Raw genomic sequence first — 17443 nt, 5'->3', positions numbered from 1 at the left:
AATTATATTTAAATTCATGTAAATATATGTATTTTATTATGCATTTTTATATCAATTTACACTTAGGATAGGAGAGAATTCTTCTTTTAGAGGGAGATGTTAACACATCCACGACTTATTAAATAATGAACATAAGAGAAGAAAGAGCACATGAATCAACTGTTTTTCCTCTTCTAATCGGTAAATATAGTTTCTTTCCTAACACAAATCCTATCTTTAGTAATGATCAAAGGTAAAAATCCAGTGTGGAATGGGTATGTTGAAAAAACCCGAAAATCAATATGGTAACCCTAACAATTTGAAGAATGTTTTGGAAGAGAGAAAAAAATATCGCCCATGACGTTTCATTAGATCAGCAACAATCAACTATTACAAGAGAGGAAAGGAGAAAAGGAAATAAACAAGGATATTTGCTAGAATTACTCCGATGTCGATCCCCAATTATACTCTGAGTCCAATAAGGACTTACAATTATATCTCCGCAACAAATTCTCAGGGTTACGCTCCGTCTTTTATGAGCACACATAAATGGTCAAACAGGTATTGAAATAATTGAATCTATTTACAAATGACGCATTACTATTAATGACTAATTAGTAATAACACAGTATAAGTGCTATTGGTTAGGGTTAAAGATGAAATTTCTGAGCTGGCCCCCCTCTCTCAAACACAAAATCTGCTGATGTCTATAGCCTGGTCGACTGAAACATCTAATATTTTTCACATAACTTGACCCAGTTTTAAAATTTGAATATGCTAAGAATATTTTTTTCAAATGTGTACCAGGCCCGCTAAAATCGGCCTTGAATAGGGCCTCCGGAATAGGTATATAATAATTTTAATTTAATTATTTTACTTATAATCAAAATAAATTCATATAAAAATAATGTAGGTATGTAAATTCATTAAAGCATAAGGTGAGCATATTTTGATTTCCTAAAAAAAAAAGGCAAAAGGCACTTGGATCCTTTTAGTTCCTGCTTTAGAGGGTATAATACTATTAACAAGTGTCTGGGCTTCGTATTTTTTGGAATTTTTTTTTGAAGGAGGCAATTGCTCTTTTTTTTAATTTAATTAAATTTTGACGCTTCTTAAATTTCTACTTGATCTACATTAACATTCTTGATTTTTTTTTTAAATGTAACCAAACTCCTTGTACGAGGAGTAAAAAGAAGACAAAGAACAAAGTGTACAGTTATCAATCCTCATATCACAATAGCAGATCCAATAGAATAATACGCATGAATATAAATTTTTATTTCCCCCTCATTGAAGCATATTTATTGTTTATTCGGTAGTTACATTACAACACTTTTAAAAACTAGGTAATTAATACTACAATTACAACAAGAGGAAGTTAGTAGATTGTATGTATTTCAAAATCCTTCTGAAATATTCAACATTCATACATTCAAAATCTATTATTCTAAATAAAAATGTACCAAGGCTTTCGATCAGACATATGACTATTAATTGAGTAGTGGGGGAAACAAAACAGGATCCTGACAGAATGTGTACTTAAATACAATGCGAATATATTATATTATATTTGTAGGCGTTTTAATAAATAAAGAAATCATAGTAATAATATTAAAACACTAAATGACGAAATATCATTTGAATTAATATTGTTTTATAAGTATAAGATGTTCAAATAAATGTTTCTATTTCTGGGATTGCTGTTGTTGATCCGAAATGAGCTCACTTCCAGCACCACCAGGAGCAACAACGGCCCCAGTTTGTGTCATTAAACCATTCACATCCTCCTCAATGTCGTCTATTCGCGTTCCCATATCATCAATTCGAGAGATGATTTGATCCGACATGGTTTGGAATCGATCCTGCATTTGTTGAAGCATTGTTTGAATGTAGTTGGTCAATTCTTGGACATTTTTAGGCTCCTGCATTAGGTGGGAGTCTTCTCCTGATCCGGACCCTCCTTCCGCTGCAGGAGTGTTGTTTCCTCCCACGTTTGGTGATTCCGACATGCTGATTAAGGATAATTATGGTACAAAAAGCGTCGGGACAGCTTATTAATGTAGTACAGCTCCGTGCAGGCTTTGTAACTAGTTTAGTTATAGTAACTTAATTAACAACTTAAAGCTATAAACGTCTCGCCACCAACAATAAATAAACAACAGAGCCTTTAGTGACGTCAGTATTTAAAAAAAAGATATGTGACGTAATAAAAGCCTATAATTCGTCACTATACATTTTTATATTTGCGATGTGTCGAGTAATATCCAAAATCCAATACCCATTACTCATGAATATCAGCATTTGAAATTTGTGAATGCGAATATTTCATTAATCCGAATATTCTACAGGCACAATAATTTGATATATCACACTAGTAACTTCGATCAAGGTGATCTACATGCTTAATTTATAATGTTAAATTAATGAATGAATATATTTATATTATAATCCAAATGTGATCCTATTAATTATAATTTGTAATACTAATTGCGCTAAAATGAATTATTGAGAGACTTGTAGGCATATATTTGGATGCCTTAAACGATGGTTAAAAAAACGACATCTTCAGAACAGTATAATTTTCTGTTTAAGAGAATGACATCCTTTGAGGATATGATATCGATAGTAAAAGAGTTGTTGGTTGTCACAAAAGTAGGCCACAACTGGCTAGATTTTTATTTATCAAAATAAGAATCCACTACCAGAGTAACTGGAAAGATAGAGAGAGAGCTGGAAGAGTGTGACGTCGGAGTGTTGTTGTGAGTGGACAGTCTACGTGCGTGCGTGTGTGAGGTGCGAGCTAGAAGAAGAGAAAAGTGCAAAGCAGAGCTAGCTGCTGAGAAGAAGGAGAGAGAGAGAGAAGAAGAAATTAGAAATAGAAAAGAGAATGTAGGAATTCAGTGTGAATAGAATTGAATCCTTCTCATCTCATCATCATTCTTCAGATCACTACAATTCCTCTTCTTCTTCTAGAGGTGGACGTCCGTGGTGGTTGCGTTGTTAGATTTGAAGATCATGTCCGTGAGCTGTTGCTGTGTTGTTCATCTTACTCATCAGTCATAAGGGACTTGCTTATTCTCTATTAATCATCTTGTCTCTCTTCTTCTTCCGTATTTCTACGTCGTCTCTGGTGAATTGGAAAGTAACGTCGGATGTGGAGTATCTTGGCGTTTGACTACGAGTGCGGATTCATCATTGTTTTTTTGAAGGAGGAGTTGACGGACATCCTAGGAATTAAATAACTCGAGTAAGTGACGGAATACTTGAGAAAGGAATAGTAGTCCCATGAGTTGAAGAATGATTCAAGTCCCTTCTCTTCCATCGTGTTCATCTCTCTCTCATCTCTGTAATTGATTATTCATTAGGATGTCAAGCTAAATTAGTGGTCATTCAACTCATAATATGCATCATTGAATTCTATTTCCGTTTGTGAATAGACAGAAATTGATTAAAATGATTACGTCAAAAAAGAATATACAAATAGTAACCTACCAATATTATTATATAAATAATAATTACATAATAATGTTGGTAGGTTAATATCATTCTGTACTCTGTCATTTTATTGAGATCCACTTGTAATGATGACGGACGGATGTGCAATGATTTGATGATTTGAATAGAGGAGATGGAGATTTCAATTCTTCTCTCCCTCTCTGTAAATCAATCTCCATCTTTTATTAGTTTCACATATATTGACTCTTATACTAACTATGCTCTCTGAGGTATTATATTTCATTATTCGCAGAAGGCAATTAATTTTGTTTAAATGATGTCCCGTAGTACTAATTAGTATAAAGAAGTATTTCCTTGTTTGTTTTTGTTTTTTGTGCTCCTTAATACCTTCACCAATTGACGAAGGGATCTCATACGGCAAATTACCTGAGCACTGAGCATTCCATAGGTTTATATATATATATAAATAGATATTATACTCAATATAATGCCCTAATTAGGATTCATTTTTGAGAGGAAGGAGCGTTTTTGCTATTAGTTTTTAGAGTTGTAGTATTTTGGACTGTTTAATGTTTTATTAATTCCATTATACTGTTTCAAGGTCGTTGCTGATATGTTTTGTTTTACTCTATACATTCATATTTAGGGGAGTCCTTTCCTATATATATATAGATTCATAATATTTTCTGTACACATTTCCAAATTAAATTATTTTCCGCTGAATATTTCCCCTACCATTAATTTTCTTATAATAATTTGCACTTATTTATACATATAATAAATAGTGTTTCTTCTTCTACCAATTCTACATATATATAATGTGAGTCAAGGAGGTTCCCTACTGAAAAAAAAGAAAAGAAAAAAAACGCATATAGTGTCATACACAGGTAAAGAGAGATGAGCTAGCCCTCCCAGAGTACCATCAAATTATATGTAATATTTTCAACAGTCTAAATCTGTTGCTTCTTGTCTTAATAAATGGATAGAAACAGGTGAATGATTTGGGTCGTGTTTTTTTAAAGATCGATCATATACATTCAACAGGACTCTTTTGTTGTGTACAACTTGTATATCTTTTTTTGGACAAAATCATTCATTACTATTTGTATTTATTATCTATCTTTTTAACGTTTTCTTTTCATTATTTACAGATAATTATCTCTTCATTAATCCCCAAAAAAGTCTCTGATTCTTTTTTACAAAAATGATTTCCATGTGGAAAGTACGAGAAATTGTGGATAAAGCCACAAATTTAGTGATGAACTATACAGAAACTGAGGCTAAGATTCGGGATGCAACGAACGATGATCCATGGGGAACAAGTGGGAATACAATGCAGGAAATTGCAGGACTCACATTTTCATATGAACATTTTCCAGAAGCCATGGGAATGCTTTGGAAAAGAATGTTACATGATAATAAAACGAGTTGGAGAAGAACTTATAAATCACTACTTCTATTGGATTATATGTTGAAGAATGGTAGTGAGAGAGTTGTTACTTCTGCTAGAGAACATATCTATGACCTTAGAACACTTGAAAATTATCAATTCGTTGATGAAATGGGTTAGTTATTTGCTTTTTAAAATGAATGATGATTCAGAGGAAAGGAATTTGACGACTAATAATATAATTTTAGGTAAGGATCAAGGCGTTAATATTCGTCACAAGGTGCAGGACTTGATAGAATTCATTCAAGATGACGACCGTTTGCGTGAAGAACGAAAGAAGGCAAAGAAAAACAAGGATAAATATGTTGGGATGTCAAGTGATACAATGGGATATCGTCCTAGTGGTTCTGGTGGGTTTGATATGGGTTGGAAGGATAAGTGGCCGAAGCAAACGTCTCGCTCAGGATTCAAGGATCACTCTGATGATGAGGATGATGATTGTAGTTATTCTGGGAATAACTCTCCAGTTCATGTATTCAAGGATGTTGAAGATTTCCCGTCCGAAAAAAGCTATTCTGCAGCTAACCCCACAAGCTCTGTCGATACTGTCAATAAAAAAACGACTCCTAAACGATCAATCGACCTTGGTGCTGCCTCCGCATTAGCTAACAAATACTCCTCTGTTCAAAAACCTCCTTCCAGTAGCAATAATGTTAATTCTAAAAAAGAAATACTGGACGACCTCTTTGGTGAATCGAAGGATGACGACGGCTTTGGAGATTTTGATCCTCGAGGAGGAACTTCTGGGGCTAATGGAGATTTTGGGGATTTTGACTCAGTTTTTGGAGAGTCTAACAATAAGCAGCAAAGTAATAGTGGTGTCGGTGATGATTTTGCCGACTTCTCCACGGGATTTGACTCAATGGTAGCAGGTAGCAATAATAACAATTCAACAGCAGCTAATAACTCCAGTAATATACTGGATGGTGGTGTCAATTTGTTTGGTGATTCAGGTCCAGTTTCTCTTCCAACACAAGGCACACCAGCACCTCCTACGACTAATATGTCAAACCTGGACCTTTTAGGCGGGCTTTCCTTGAATGATAACGGTAATTCGTCAGCTTCAAACTCTGCAAATGTAATGATGAGCAACTCCTCAGACATTTTCAGTTTGGGGGGGAGTAGTGGCCCAACCTCATTACCACCAGGATTAATACAACCCTCCTGTTTAACTTCCGTACCTATGTCGCATCAACCTGTCGAACCTCAACAGCAACAAATATCAGCTCAATCTACAATTCCAGCAACGTGGGGTAATCTTGGCTCATTAGATATCAACCTAGACAATCTTGGTACTAAAAAAATGGATGCGAAGAAATCCACTCCCATGAATGCTATGACAACTATCTCTCCCATCCCAAGTTTGATTTCGCCTACTCATAAACAACAAAATATTATCATAAAACCTATGGCTACACCTCCCGCAACTAATACGGCCAATTTCCCAGCTTTTTCTTCTTCGAGTAATGGCTCAAGTTTGATCTAAGCAGCGCATACCTACATCGACACACTTACTACTATTTCTCCACGCTGCCTGACTCACTTGAATATGAATATTCATCCAATGAATAAGGTCGATCAATGATATGCAATTTCTGCAACACGGCTTCCATTACTTTCAACTCTTCAAAATATCAAAATACATCCCTTAAAAAAAGCGTGGTGGTTGCGGCCTGAAGAAGGAAAAAGAATTGAAGAACAAGACAAAAGTTAAATTATATAATGAAATATAACAGTAAATCATATTCCTTTATAATATGTAACAAATGGTTTACAGTTTGTGATATATACATATTATACTTTACTACACTACATATATATTTTTCCGTTAAATTAAGAACCCTATACATACATATATTTTATACAGAGTGATTGATTCAGATTTTCTACTACAGAGTGCTAAACAAATTGCTTTAAATAATTCATTAATTAATTTAAAAAAAATCAACTGGGTTATCTTTTATTCGTATGAATAACATTGTATGTTGCTACATAATTTCAAATAATACATACTATGTCTTTAATTAAAATAATTTCAAGGGACCATTTTTATATTGGACGAGGTGAGGATTGATGTAAAAATATGCATGGATTAGTTCTGTTATAATACTAGGATTTTAACATGTTTTGATTATTATTTTTGATTATATCTGTTTGATTCAAGGGATTATAATATCCCTTGAATGTATTTGTATATTATTAATTTTATTAATTTTTATTATTATTATTTTTATGGTAACAAACAGAAGTATAAGAAAAAAAAACACGAACAATGATAGAAAACCATTAAAGATTTATGCTTTGAGATTTGTTATACTTTTATTGGTCCTTGGCATTTGAAATGAACATTAAATATATCGAAGAATACATATTATTTTATATGAAACAATGCTATGATATAAATCTAACTCTTTATTCTTATGTCCTATTATTTTCATTGGTAAATGACGGTGGGGTCAGCATATGAAGTGCGTAGGAGGAAGAAAGGGATGGGGACTTGCGATTTTTAAAGTCAACAATTTTTTCACTGGATATGAGATACTCTTAGAAGTATTTTTTATTTATTTTTTGAGGACTTGGACTTAAGAATTCACTATAAGGACTTTTTCCAAAAATCTGGCAGTTGATATCCCCCTTCTTTTTTATTCTTTTTATTGCCAACTATCTAAATTCGGGCAATCACATTTGAAGTCTTAGCAAATAAAAATATTATTGTAGATATGTTAATATTCAGGGCCAATAAGAAGAGATAAGGATAAGACCTCGTTTTGATAGGGGGTGACACCCTCTTCGGTCTTACATGGAAAATCCAATCGAAAAAATGGGTGGCTTTTATTAAAAAAAAGTCATTAAAAAAATTTGTACTTAATACAAAAAAAAAAAAAAATTCCACATGAATTTTAACGTTTTTAAACGCACAAAGTATATTCGTGCCCCTGGGCTTGATCAATGAACTCCCCAATATAACAATTATTTTTCTTTTTAAATGAATTAATTGTTAATCTACTGGAGACTTACATTAGATCTAGCTGAATTGTGAATAGTCCTTCAACGAAATAAAGGATATAATAATTTATCAATGTATTTACCCAACATTGTATTGAATTATTAGAGGTCGACGAAGAGACACATTTTGCTTGATTAATATAGAAGATAACTCCACAACCAATCTCCAGTGTTACTCTCCCTTTTTATGAGCAAAATTACACGTAATTACTCAATACTTATAGGTTATTTCCTCAAGAATGGAATAATGCTTAAGAAAATAAAAAAATATTATTTAGTTTGGCAACAACAAGAAAACTCGCACACTAAAAATACTTAGGATTTACACCCCTAAATAAATGTACTGCTTTTTCTTTTTAATGTGACGCACTGAGCTTTAGCTACACACGCTAGTTGATAAACCTCAAGGGTAATAAAAATACAAGGTTATACGGTAATGTATATGAAAATTAAGATGCATTGCCTCCTCGATAATTCTGAATGAATGATCACAAATAATATTTGTGATCAATATACAAAAAAGTTGGAAGGATGAGTATTAATCTTGGTAACATGAACCTAGATTATATTATGAGATTTGTATTCTTCAACAAAATACTTAATTATTTTTAACATTTATTGATAAATTATTCTTATCAATCCTTCGATGGTGTCACAAGTTGCCCGTTACAATTAAAGTAATAGAAATTGATAAAAATATATTCTAATTTCTTTATGAAAGGCCCAAACAGAGACAATTATGTATCATAAATTAAATGAAGTATCTATGTAGACTCTAGGCAGCTAAATGACCATGTACGCAATTTTTTGGCATTTTTGCTCTCCCCTTCATCCATATTTGTATTTGGTACACATTTCTTCAACCCCTTCTCCTTATAAACCACATACATTATTAAATATTTTAACTTGTGTCCGTAATTTAAAACCCCTTCCCTCTTCCTGGGTACGTACTTTATACATAGAGTCCCTAATCTCCTTTTCCTGACTTCTGTTTAAATAAGATATGTTGACATTGTACCGTGCAACTTCTATTGCCAATAGTCTCTTGAATCAAGAGTAGCTTTGCTCGACCTCGGTTGGTGATCTTCCATGATATTGATATCGTAAAATATTAAATACAGTTGATTTGATTTTTTGCTCTAAATACTACTTATAATTAATCTATGCATAAGACCCGGCGTAAAAAATTGGGAGACGCACCCTAAGACAAACTCTGTGTACTTTTACATGTTACATGTGTCCGCCCTCTCGGTTCTAAACCACCTCTGTTCTAAGTCTCAACCTAGACTACATTGACAGAACATTGTATCCTACTCTTGTGCCAAATTCCTTCATAAATATCAAATTGATTCCTGTTCTACTCATTATGAATAATTAACATGTAAAGTGTTAATGAATTGGAAGACCACGGAAGTTAAAAGTACGTTCTTGATTATATCAAGAAATAAATTCGTATGAATTAAGTATCGTGGCATTCAGAAGCATAATATTGTATGCTTGAGGAGTTAGAGGATTAAGAATCAAGGGACTAGAAGCCAAGGATAAGGTGACTCAAGGTTGTAGACATTCCTAAGATTCCAGAACGGGATTTATTTATAAGACAGACCGAATGGTTTCAGGGTTAGAAGATGGAAGATATTGATAAATTATATAATTATTATTACGTTGATTGACCATGAGTAGTGATCTGTCAGTCAATGAAACGACTGCTAATATTACTAATAAATTAATATTCCAATAATTATGTAAAGGAAAAGCCAATTAAATGAAGGTTGATGGCGGTTGGTCTTATAAATAATATGACGAGTTATACTATGTAGATATTATTTTAATATTATACTCTATAGAATATAGATATTATATAAAAAGAGAGTGTGTCGTTCGTTCATATTAAGTTTGCTGCCTTGTCCCTTTTTGTGTGAGTATGTAATTTCTTGAATTTCATGCCTTTCTTTTCCAACTCCTCCATACTATATACATAGACTTATAGATAGATAGATATATACTACATATAGACTGAAGTTAATGTAGTCTTTAGGGGGGTTTTTATTTCATTTCTTTTCCTTTAGTTTCACTTGGATTATTTATGTTTACCTTCTACTATCCACTGTGCTAAACTGTGAGGAGAGACTCCGTGACTCAAATCCCTAGTGTGCAATGCTCCAGAGGAGGATCACCCTTTATCCCTCCTCCTCTTCTTCCTCCTCTACTTACCCCTGAAGCCAATAAGAAGGAAAGGGGAATTAGCTCCTTCCTTCCTTCCTACCTACTTACTCTTTCTTTCTTCTCCTACTGAATTGTACTTTGGTACTTACTACAGTACTTTTGGTCGTACTCTTCCTCTCCTCTATTTATCGCGTAAGGGATGAATATGAAGAAGTGAAATGGGGGGATGTGTGGGTACGGCAAGAAGGAATGGGAGAGGTCACCAACATCATCGACGTCCTTCAGGTCTAAGCGTTGCTGGAGAGTCCTCTACCTCTCTCCCACCACAACAAACCCATCATCACACAAGTAGTAACGGAATAACAGCTAAGAATAGGCCCCTTAAACATGAGAAAATCCGGTGGAAATCCGACATTCCCCTCACAGATGGACAACTTCTCTCTAAGAGAGAAGAGTTCTGGGATACGGCCCCTGCCTTTGAAGGGAAACCAGAAGTATGGAGTGCTTTAAGAGCAGCAACGGAGGCTGCAGAAACGGCTGAAGACTTTGAATTGGCTCAAGCCATACTAGATGGAGCTGGTATTTCTATTCCTCAAGGATCCCTGGTCGAGTGTTACGACGAACTAGGGACTCGCTATGCCATTCCCGTCTATTGCCTCAGTTTTCCCGTAAATCTAGTCACGGAAGAATCTTCAAGTAAGTCAGAGAGAGAACCTGAGTCCGAGACTTCCCCACGCTCAAAAGAATCTACGGAAAAAGACGAGGAAAAACGTACGAATCCTTCTTCTTCTACATCCACGTCCTCTTCTTCTTCTTCGTCTTCTGGGACAGAAATGAAGTTGAAAGTCAGGATCAGTCTCACCTCCTCATCACAAGATGTCAAATTATTTGTCAACTCTGAGTCCACGGTTGGAAATTGTAAAAAGAAACTTCAGATCCAGGAAAAACTAAAGCATTCTCCCTCACGTCAAAGATGGTACTATGGTGGAAAATTACTTCACGATAAATCCAAAATTGGGAAATTTGGCATTCCCAGTGGGTATGTCGTTCAATGTGTTCTCAACAATTTGGACTTTGATATTATTGAAACCAAAGACTAGTAGTAGGTAGATCATATTTTCCAAATCATCGCATGATTGATTTCAAGTAATACCTATATTAAAGTCGTCATCATATACTCATTAGAAGGATTCGTTGATTACCTAAAGATTTCCAATGCTGCTTTCTTTGTTTGTTTTTTGCATCTTGAATGATCGTGAAATCATACCTTAAAAAAGAAAACAGTGAAGAAGCAGACAATTTTTAATTATAATTATTAAAGACACTACAACAAATTAGGGTAATTGTAATTATATCTTATTTGATCTTGTGAACTGTCTTTTTTAAAAAAAAAAAAAAAGATTTTCCTTCATTTTTCTTTGTCAAAATGTAAAAGTTATTGCAGAGATGAAAAACCTTGATTAGTTAATAATTAATTTATGTATGATCCAATGGGCTTTTGAGGCTCTAGAATTAAAAGAGTTTTGGTCTTTTCCCCCTTGTTTTAATTTCTATTTACATTTTCTTCTCTCGCTCTTAAAAAGAAATCAAAAATAAGTTGACACATTGTCAACTTTGAGGGGTGAATCCCATCTAGGCTAATTAATTGATTGACTAATTGATTTTCTGTACTATTTGTGATAGCATTTCTATTATTCTTTCTCGTTTTAAAGATGTGTTTGACTGTATAATAATATTAAATTATTTGAATTTTACTCATTTTTATATATCATCTTTACTTCCAGATACGAAAATTGTCCACTATTAAATGTTTGTGTAAAAAAAAAATAATAATCATTTTTCTGGGAATATTAATTTATGTCTTTAATTTTTGCTTATATATTTTTTTGTTTCTTTGTTTTTAATGTTTTCTCGTTTTTTTTTCTAAAAAAAATAAAATATAAATAACTTACAATAATATTTTATGTAATTATGTACAAAGTATTAGGAAATACGTGGCCGCCCCTCAACACAAAAAAATCTAGAAAAAAAATCACTATTAATTTTGACATAGGCATATTTAGATCAATTAAGTGGGTTTTTTTTCTCCTGTAAGTTTTTAATAGTTCTATTTGTTGAGATAGTACCAAAGAATGTTAGCTATAGTTCAAAGATGTTTTTGCATCCGAAAAGTTGGGCTAAAATTGATTTTAACACCCCCTTCCCCTACTAATACTGGTCTCTCGATTCATCATAGGCAATCTTAAATTTTAATTTAGTTGATTATTACAATGAGATAATATTGATATTAACACGAGAATACAAACAAGGATATTTGGTTTTTTGAAGGCCTTAGGCAACCCTAGTTGGGGTCGCAACTCACAGGTTAGAAATTACTGATCTAGAGCATGGATCATCATTTGACGGTCTGAATCTGGATCTTCCAAGTGCTGTAGTATTTGGCAGATTGTACAACTAAACATTTCCACAAAATAATTGAGTAGTTCCGATCTAGAGCCTTTGTTTTACTTATGGGGCTTTAATTGGCTTCTATATGACTCTTCAATCGTATTATCTTTGGTATTCCTTCATTGTAACCGGGCGACTTTTAAGTGCATTCGAAGCATGTGTGGAGATGGGATAAGGGAATTCTAGGCAAGCCAGATATTTTTGCGGCAATTGAGCAATATTTATTGTGAAATTAATGTATTTAAAAAATAAAAATAAACGATTATCCTAAAATATATTTTTTATAAATAAAAAAAACGTCATCAAATATATTTCATGATAAAAGGTCATCGAAAAAATAATATCATACGCCTATATTTCGAAGGACAAATAATGAATAATGTATTAATATAAGATGATTAATTCAATAATGCAAAAAATAATCTTTTGTGTCAAAGAACCACATAGACATAGTATCCTGGTCCTGGAGCAAAAATGCAATAGCTAATAAGTGACAGCCAATCAACATGCATGAATGATTTAGGTTTTCAAAATAAGGATATTCATAATTATTTATGATCAGGGCCAGTTTTAGGGGAGATGAGTATTTGCCACAGCTCTGCACTTGATTATAAAAATAGGAATCCCACTTAGGGTAGATTCTTTATTTTTATAAAAAATCATTTTTTGATTAAAGGTGTCCATTCAGTATTGGTCAAAAATTTAGAAGAACTATAATATTATATGCAGTTTTGGATAGTGAAATGATTACTTTACCGAGTAACAAGTAATATAGCACTATAAATTTACCAAAAGAGTAATACATTCATAATACATTTCTTTTAAAAATATATTATTTAATTTGAGAGTGTGATAGATGTCACGATGTTTTCTTGATAGGTGTACAATATAGAAATAAGTTCGTATAACGGTGTAGTAACATATTTTTAATACAATTTAGGGTCAGATTTATAATAAAATTATGCAATAACGGATAGATGTTTGATACACAGTAAGGTTTATGTCTTTTAATTTGTTGCTCTCATTTTGCCAATCCACAATTTCCTTTAAAATTAACTTAAAAAGGGTTTTTATTATTATTAAATTGGTTGTATAGATCCCCAAAATGCCCGACATCAACATGAAAACGCTCTATAGAATTGGATTCATGAATCCACACAGATAATAATTAAGCAATATTAAATTACGTTTGATTTTAAGTTCTAACAATAAGTAAAGCAACGAAATTACTTTTTAATTGAGTAATATGTAAGAAGTCACTTCATAAGTCCTGATAATTGAATAACAATACATGGACACATAAATATTTATCAATTTAAGATTAAACAGCACTTGTGGCTTGTTTTGAGGCCTTTATGACAGAAATGGGTGGCTTCCCGAAAAAATTGTCTTTCCAAATCAGTTATTTTAAACTTTTTTTGATTGGTGAAACAAATGCGTGAGAAATGGAATGAGAGCTTGAAATTGATTGAAAATGCGTGAGTGCCACGCCACTTGCATGATACATTTAACTTATTACTCAAGTAAGTAATATTAATATTATCATAAACTGCACATTAATAGCATATTAAGTGCTATAAAAATATAATTTCTGTTTGCTAAACATTTGCTTTGGGCCCACAATACGTACCTAATTTAAAAAGGTTTAATATGATCTCATTCATTAGAATAACTGTTACATATATTCTCTTATCGATAACAATGTCACTTGTAAGGGACCATTCTGAAATCATTGAAGATAGTGTGGCTTATCTTACTATTATTTGAGTTAAGTTAATTTTTACGAGTTCTATCCTGTAAAATTTTGATAAATGATTCATTTGTTTTCGTTTCAGGAATAGACCCGTATGCGGACAATGCAGAGTGCTATAGTGGGAAAATGAAAACGCTTCCGAAGAGGGATGATGAATAAATAATAAAAAGAATGGATGCCTTTTTGAGTTTGACCTTGATAATCTTAAATGTAATTAATAAGGGGGATGAGTCGAGACAGTATTATTATCTATTACATTTGTACGAGTTGATTCAGAGGTCGTAGTTGACGTACTTCTCCTAAGCTTACTGCTAACCACTAGCTAGCTGCATGTTTGAAATAATAGGTGCTAGAGGGCGAAGCTGTAGCTGTTCTTTGTAACACCTTGAGTCAGTTTGCTACTACTATTAGATGAAGAGCAATCGGGCAAGGATTGGGGCTCCTTGGTCAAGACTCATCTCTATTACGGACAATCTTTTTTATTTCTTTTGTTTTATTATCTTTTTTTTTTGGAGTGCTTGATCCTTTTGTGTATATTTATTTAAAACATAATGATTTACTAGTTGCTGCTAAGAGTGAATAAGTGCTACAGCCTGGTGTCCACCACTGCTGCTGCTACTGCTACTGGAGAGTGACGAAATTATTTTTCAATTTTGATTTTTCTTTCACAATTGAATAATATCAAATACGCTACAGAATTCGATTTTATGTCAACTCATTCGTGTCCTTGTTGTCATGGAAATGATTCGTTATTTCGTGTACCTTCTCCCACTCCTCTCCTCACAAGGTCGGTGTGTTGTCAAGTTCATTATGTCACCTGTAATGTTTACTAATAAATAGGTCTTTTCTCCTCATTTTATAATTAATAGGCGAGTGTCGTGATCGTCGAATATTAAAGGACAAAGTCTCCATTATTGGAAGTTCCTCCTCTGGAAGCATAAAAAAAACTCAAGAAGACATAATAACCCTGGAGGTCGGAAGTCCACTGAATCTGACGTGTCTTGTTCGAGACGGCTTAGAGAGTGAGCCCCAACTTAGTTGGCATTTGTTGGGCTTTATAGAGGGGATTACGCACCTCAAAGGGGTTAACACACTCAGTATTATCTTTGATCAAGTCAATCTTGAACATAAAGGAGTGTATCAATGTTTAGCTTCGGGGGTTTGGGATCATTATCGTGGAGAGGAGATTTTTAGCAAAAAAATGCAGTTACAAGTCTATGATAGTAAGTGCATTTCTCATTGTACTGACATTATGAATATAATTCACATTAACAGTCTTTAGAAAAAAAAAAAAAAAAACCTTTAAATAGACCCCAAACATGGAATAAGAATCAACAGTTGTCGTTTTATCCATTCTTTACTTATTCTTCTTTTTTATACACCTAGGAAAGGGTCTTTGTGATGAAGGAGTCTTCCAATGCAGTCATGGAAACTGCATTCCAAATCATCACGTCTGCGACGGTGTTCTGGATTGTCCTCAAGGAAATGATGAGGATCTCCTAGTCTGTGGTCCAGACCCATGTGAATCAAAGCTTCATTGTGCAGACGGTCGTTGTATGGACACAAATCTTTGCTGCAATCCGGACTTTGATGTCAACTGTACCTTTGTTCCTAAATGCTGTAATGCATTGATCGAGTTTCATCGTAATTTTAATAAAATGGATATGAAGTTCCTTCAAATTGCCGAGGATGATAATAATTTTCATTCTACGATTCTTACAGTTGTGGGTATGTCTATATTTCGAGTTCATGCCTGGCAACGTATATAATATGAGTAATTACATTTCAGCTTGTACAACAGTTTTTTTAATTGTTTTTGGTTTTATATTCGCAATCGGTATATATCATAGTAGAAGCTCCTGGACGCATCAGATTGGAGGAAGAACTCCACCTCGTGTGAGAAACACTTATTTCATAAGCAATCGTGTTCAAACTTTAGAGCGGCCACCGTTACATCGGCCTCCTTCATACAGAGCAATATTTGGTAATAATGATCCTCCACCGCCATACAGTGAAAATATAGGGAATTCAAATGAAAATATGGAATTCGATCTCAATAATAACGGTGATATCAATGGGAATAGTGAATTAATCGATAACCATGAAATTGAAACGCGAATCCGAGAAGAAAGGTTAGCTTCTAGGAGAAATAGAGACTCCTCATCTGATGATACTACTATGTAATTATTCTATTACTATTTAATTATCTTATTCATTCAGATTTATATATATATACACATTTATATATATTTTGCCAGTCGTTGCGCTGCATATCCCCCTCATAATTATTACCCATGTTTCCTACCATTTTTTTTATAAAAAATTTAATGTTATATGTTAGCTAACGCGTCATGACTACATGATATATACCCCTTTTTCTATTTAATTAATACTTTTTATGAATAAACCCTCTTAAATAATAACATTACTCTATATAATTATATATCTTCGTATAGTCTCGGAGACACAATTTTTTTTTGGTTTTTTTTTAAATAACTTTTAATGTGTTTTATTCAAATACTTTTTAAAAAAATATATATTTATATTTAATATGCTATTTTTCTTAAGTATCATTAACTTATATCATTGTTTAAGTGACTCAAACCAAAATTTGAATAAATATCGCGCATCTACCTCAATTTTAATCCTTCTTTGATTCATTACTGATTCGTGATCAATTCTATTCTATGCATAGGTCAGAAAAAGAAGTATGGGATTCATGTAATTTTTACGTAACATTCAATTAGATATTGCTTCTTTTAAATATACCTTCAGGTTGAATCCTACTTAGTTATCAATTATCACATAATGATGTATATCAGGGTGACCTTATTTTGTATTCCAAAAAAAAGAGAACACTTAATATTTTGAAACTATTAACTAGAGATTACAAATCTCTTCATATATTTTTGTGGGATTTTTATTCTTAACCCTGCTCAAAAAATTATAAAAACAGTGCCAGGGTTCTGTTTGTCTTCCTTTTCTTTTAATGAAACTCTGTATCTCTCATACACTATCTCTGAAACTCGACTTATTATCCCTTCAAAATGCGTACATTTTAAGAAAAAACGTTCCAGGGTATCTTTTTCAATTATACAGAAAAACCATTTTCTCTCCTGCGGTGTTTTTCAATATATGTTTCCAAAAGTTAAAGTATTTATTGTGGTTCTGTAAATGAATCAATG

General features: G+C 33.0%; 4 protein-coding genes across 8 annotated transcripts; 3 read left to right on the top strand and 1 right to left on the bottom strand.

Moving 5' to 3' along the window:
* Nucleotides 1-1248: 1248 nt before the first annotated feature.
* On the bottom strand, nucleotides 1249-2639 carry LOC121122349 (uncharacterized). The gene has a single exon (XM_040717316.2). It carries the CDS (start codon nucleotides 1986-1988, stop codon nucleotides 1665-1667), a length of 324 nt encoding a protein of 107 aa, XP_040573250.1. The 5' UTR covers nucleotides 1989-2639; the 3' UTR covers nucleotides 1249-1664.
* An 84-nt stretch (nucleotides 2640-2723) lies between these two features.
* lqfR (clathrin interactor lqfR) lies at nucleotides 2724-7300 on the top strand. 4 transcript variants are annotated; one of them, XM_040717314.2, is made up of 3 exons: nucleotides 2724-3226; nucleotides 4587-5000; nucleotides 5074-7300. In XM_040717314.2, the coding sequence occupies exons 2-3, from the start codon at nucleotides 4640-4642 to the stop codon at nucleotides 6369-6371; spliced, it is 1659 nt and encodes a 552-aa protein (XP_040573248.1). In that variant the 5' UTR covers nucleotides 2724-3226; nucleotides 4587-4639; the 3' UTR covers nucleotides 6372-7300. The 4 variants fall into 4 exon arrangements, with proteins under 4 accessions (XP_040573248.1, XP_071746796.1, XP_071746797.1 ...); XM_071890695.1 differs by having other exon boundaries at nucleotides 2825-3408; XM_071890696.1 differs by lacking the exon at nucleotides 2724-3226 and adding an exon at nucleotides 4226-4322.
* A 2471-nt stretch (nucleotides 7301-9771) lies between these two features.
* LOC121122821 (ubiquitin domain-containing protein 1) lies at nucleotides 9772-12011 on the top strand. The gene has a single exon (XM_040717881.2). The coding sequence runs from the start codon at nucleotides 10276-10278 to the stop codon at nucleotides 11155-11157; it is 882 nt and encodes a 293-aa protein (XP_040573815.1). The 5' UTR covers nucleotides 9772-10275; the 3' UTR covers nucleotides 11158-12011.
* Nucleotides 12012-13027: 1016 nt separating this feature from the next.
* Nucleotides 13028-16903, top strand: LOC121122992 (uncharacterized). Of its 2 annotated transcripts, XM_071890805.1 has the most exons (5): nucleotides 14169-14272; nucleotides 14341-15045; nucleotides 15128-15481; nucleotides 15645-15986; nucleotides 16048-16903. In XM_071890805.1, the coding sequence occupies exons 2-5, from the start codon at nucleotides 14994-14996 to the stop codon at nucleotides 16440-16442; spliced, it is 1143 nt and encodes a 380-aa protein (XP_071746906.1). In that variant the 5' UTR covers nucleotides 14169-14272; nucleotides 14341-14993; the 3' UTR covers nucleotides 16443-16903. The 2 variants fall into 2 exon arrangements, with proteins under 2 accessions (XP_040574007.1, XP_071746906.1); XM_040718073.2 differs by having other exon boundaries at nucleotides 13028-15045.
* Nucleotides 16904-17443: the final 540 nt, after the last annotated feature.

Source organism: Lepeophtheirus salmonis, chromosome 8 (assembly GCF_016086655.4).
Source record: "Lepeophtheirus salmonis chromosome 8, UVic_Lsal_1.4, whole genome shotgun sequence".
Lineage (NCBI taxonomy): Eukaryota > Metazoa > Arthropoda > Copepoda > Siphonostomatoida > Caligidae > Lepeophtheirus > Lepeophtheirus salmonis.
Note: the sequence above shows the minus strand (reverse complement) of the source record. Positions and strands in the feature narration are given on the sequence as shown.

Bases quoted from the DNA above. Each gene is read 5' to 3' on its own strand.
- LOC121122349 (XM_040717316.2), bottom strand. From the start codon at position 1,988: ATGTCGGAATCACCAAACGTGGGAGGAAACAACACTCCTGCAGCGGAA.
- lqfR (XM_040717314.2), top strand. From the start codon at position 4,640: ATGATTTCCATGTGGAAAGTACGAGAAATTGTGGATAAAGCCACAAAT. The intron at 5,001-5,073 runs GTTAGTTATTTG...ATATAATTTTAG, and splicing joins TCAATTCGTTGATGAAATGG to GTAAGGATCAAGGCGTTAAT.
- LOC121122821 (XM_040717881.2), top strand. From the start codon at position 10,276: ATGGGGGGATGTGTGGGTACGGCAAGAAGGAATGGGAGAGGTCACCAA.
- LOC121122992 (XM_040718073.2), top strand. From the start codon at position 14,994: ATGGAAATGATTCGTTATTTCGTGTACCTTCTCCCACTCCTCTCCTCA. The intron at 15,046-15,127 runs GTCGGTGTGTTG...TATAATTAATAG, and splicing joins CCCACTCCTCTCCTCACAAG to GCGAGTGTCGTGATCGTCGA. The intron at 15,482-15,644 runs GTAAGTGCATTT...TTATACACCTAG, and splicing joins GCAGTTACAAGTCTATGATA to GAAAGGGTCTTTGTGATGAA.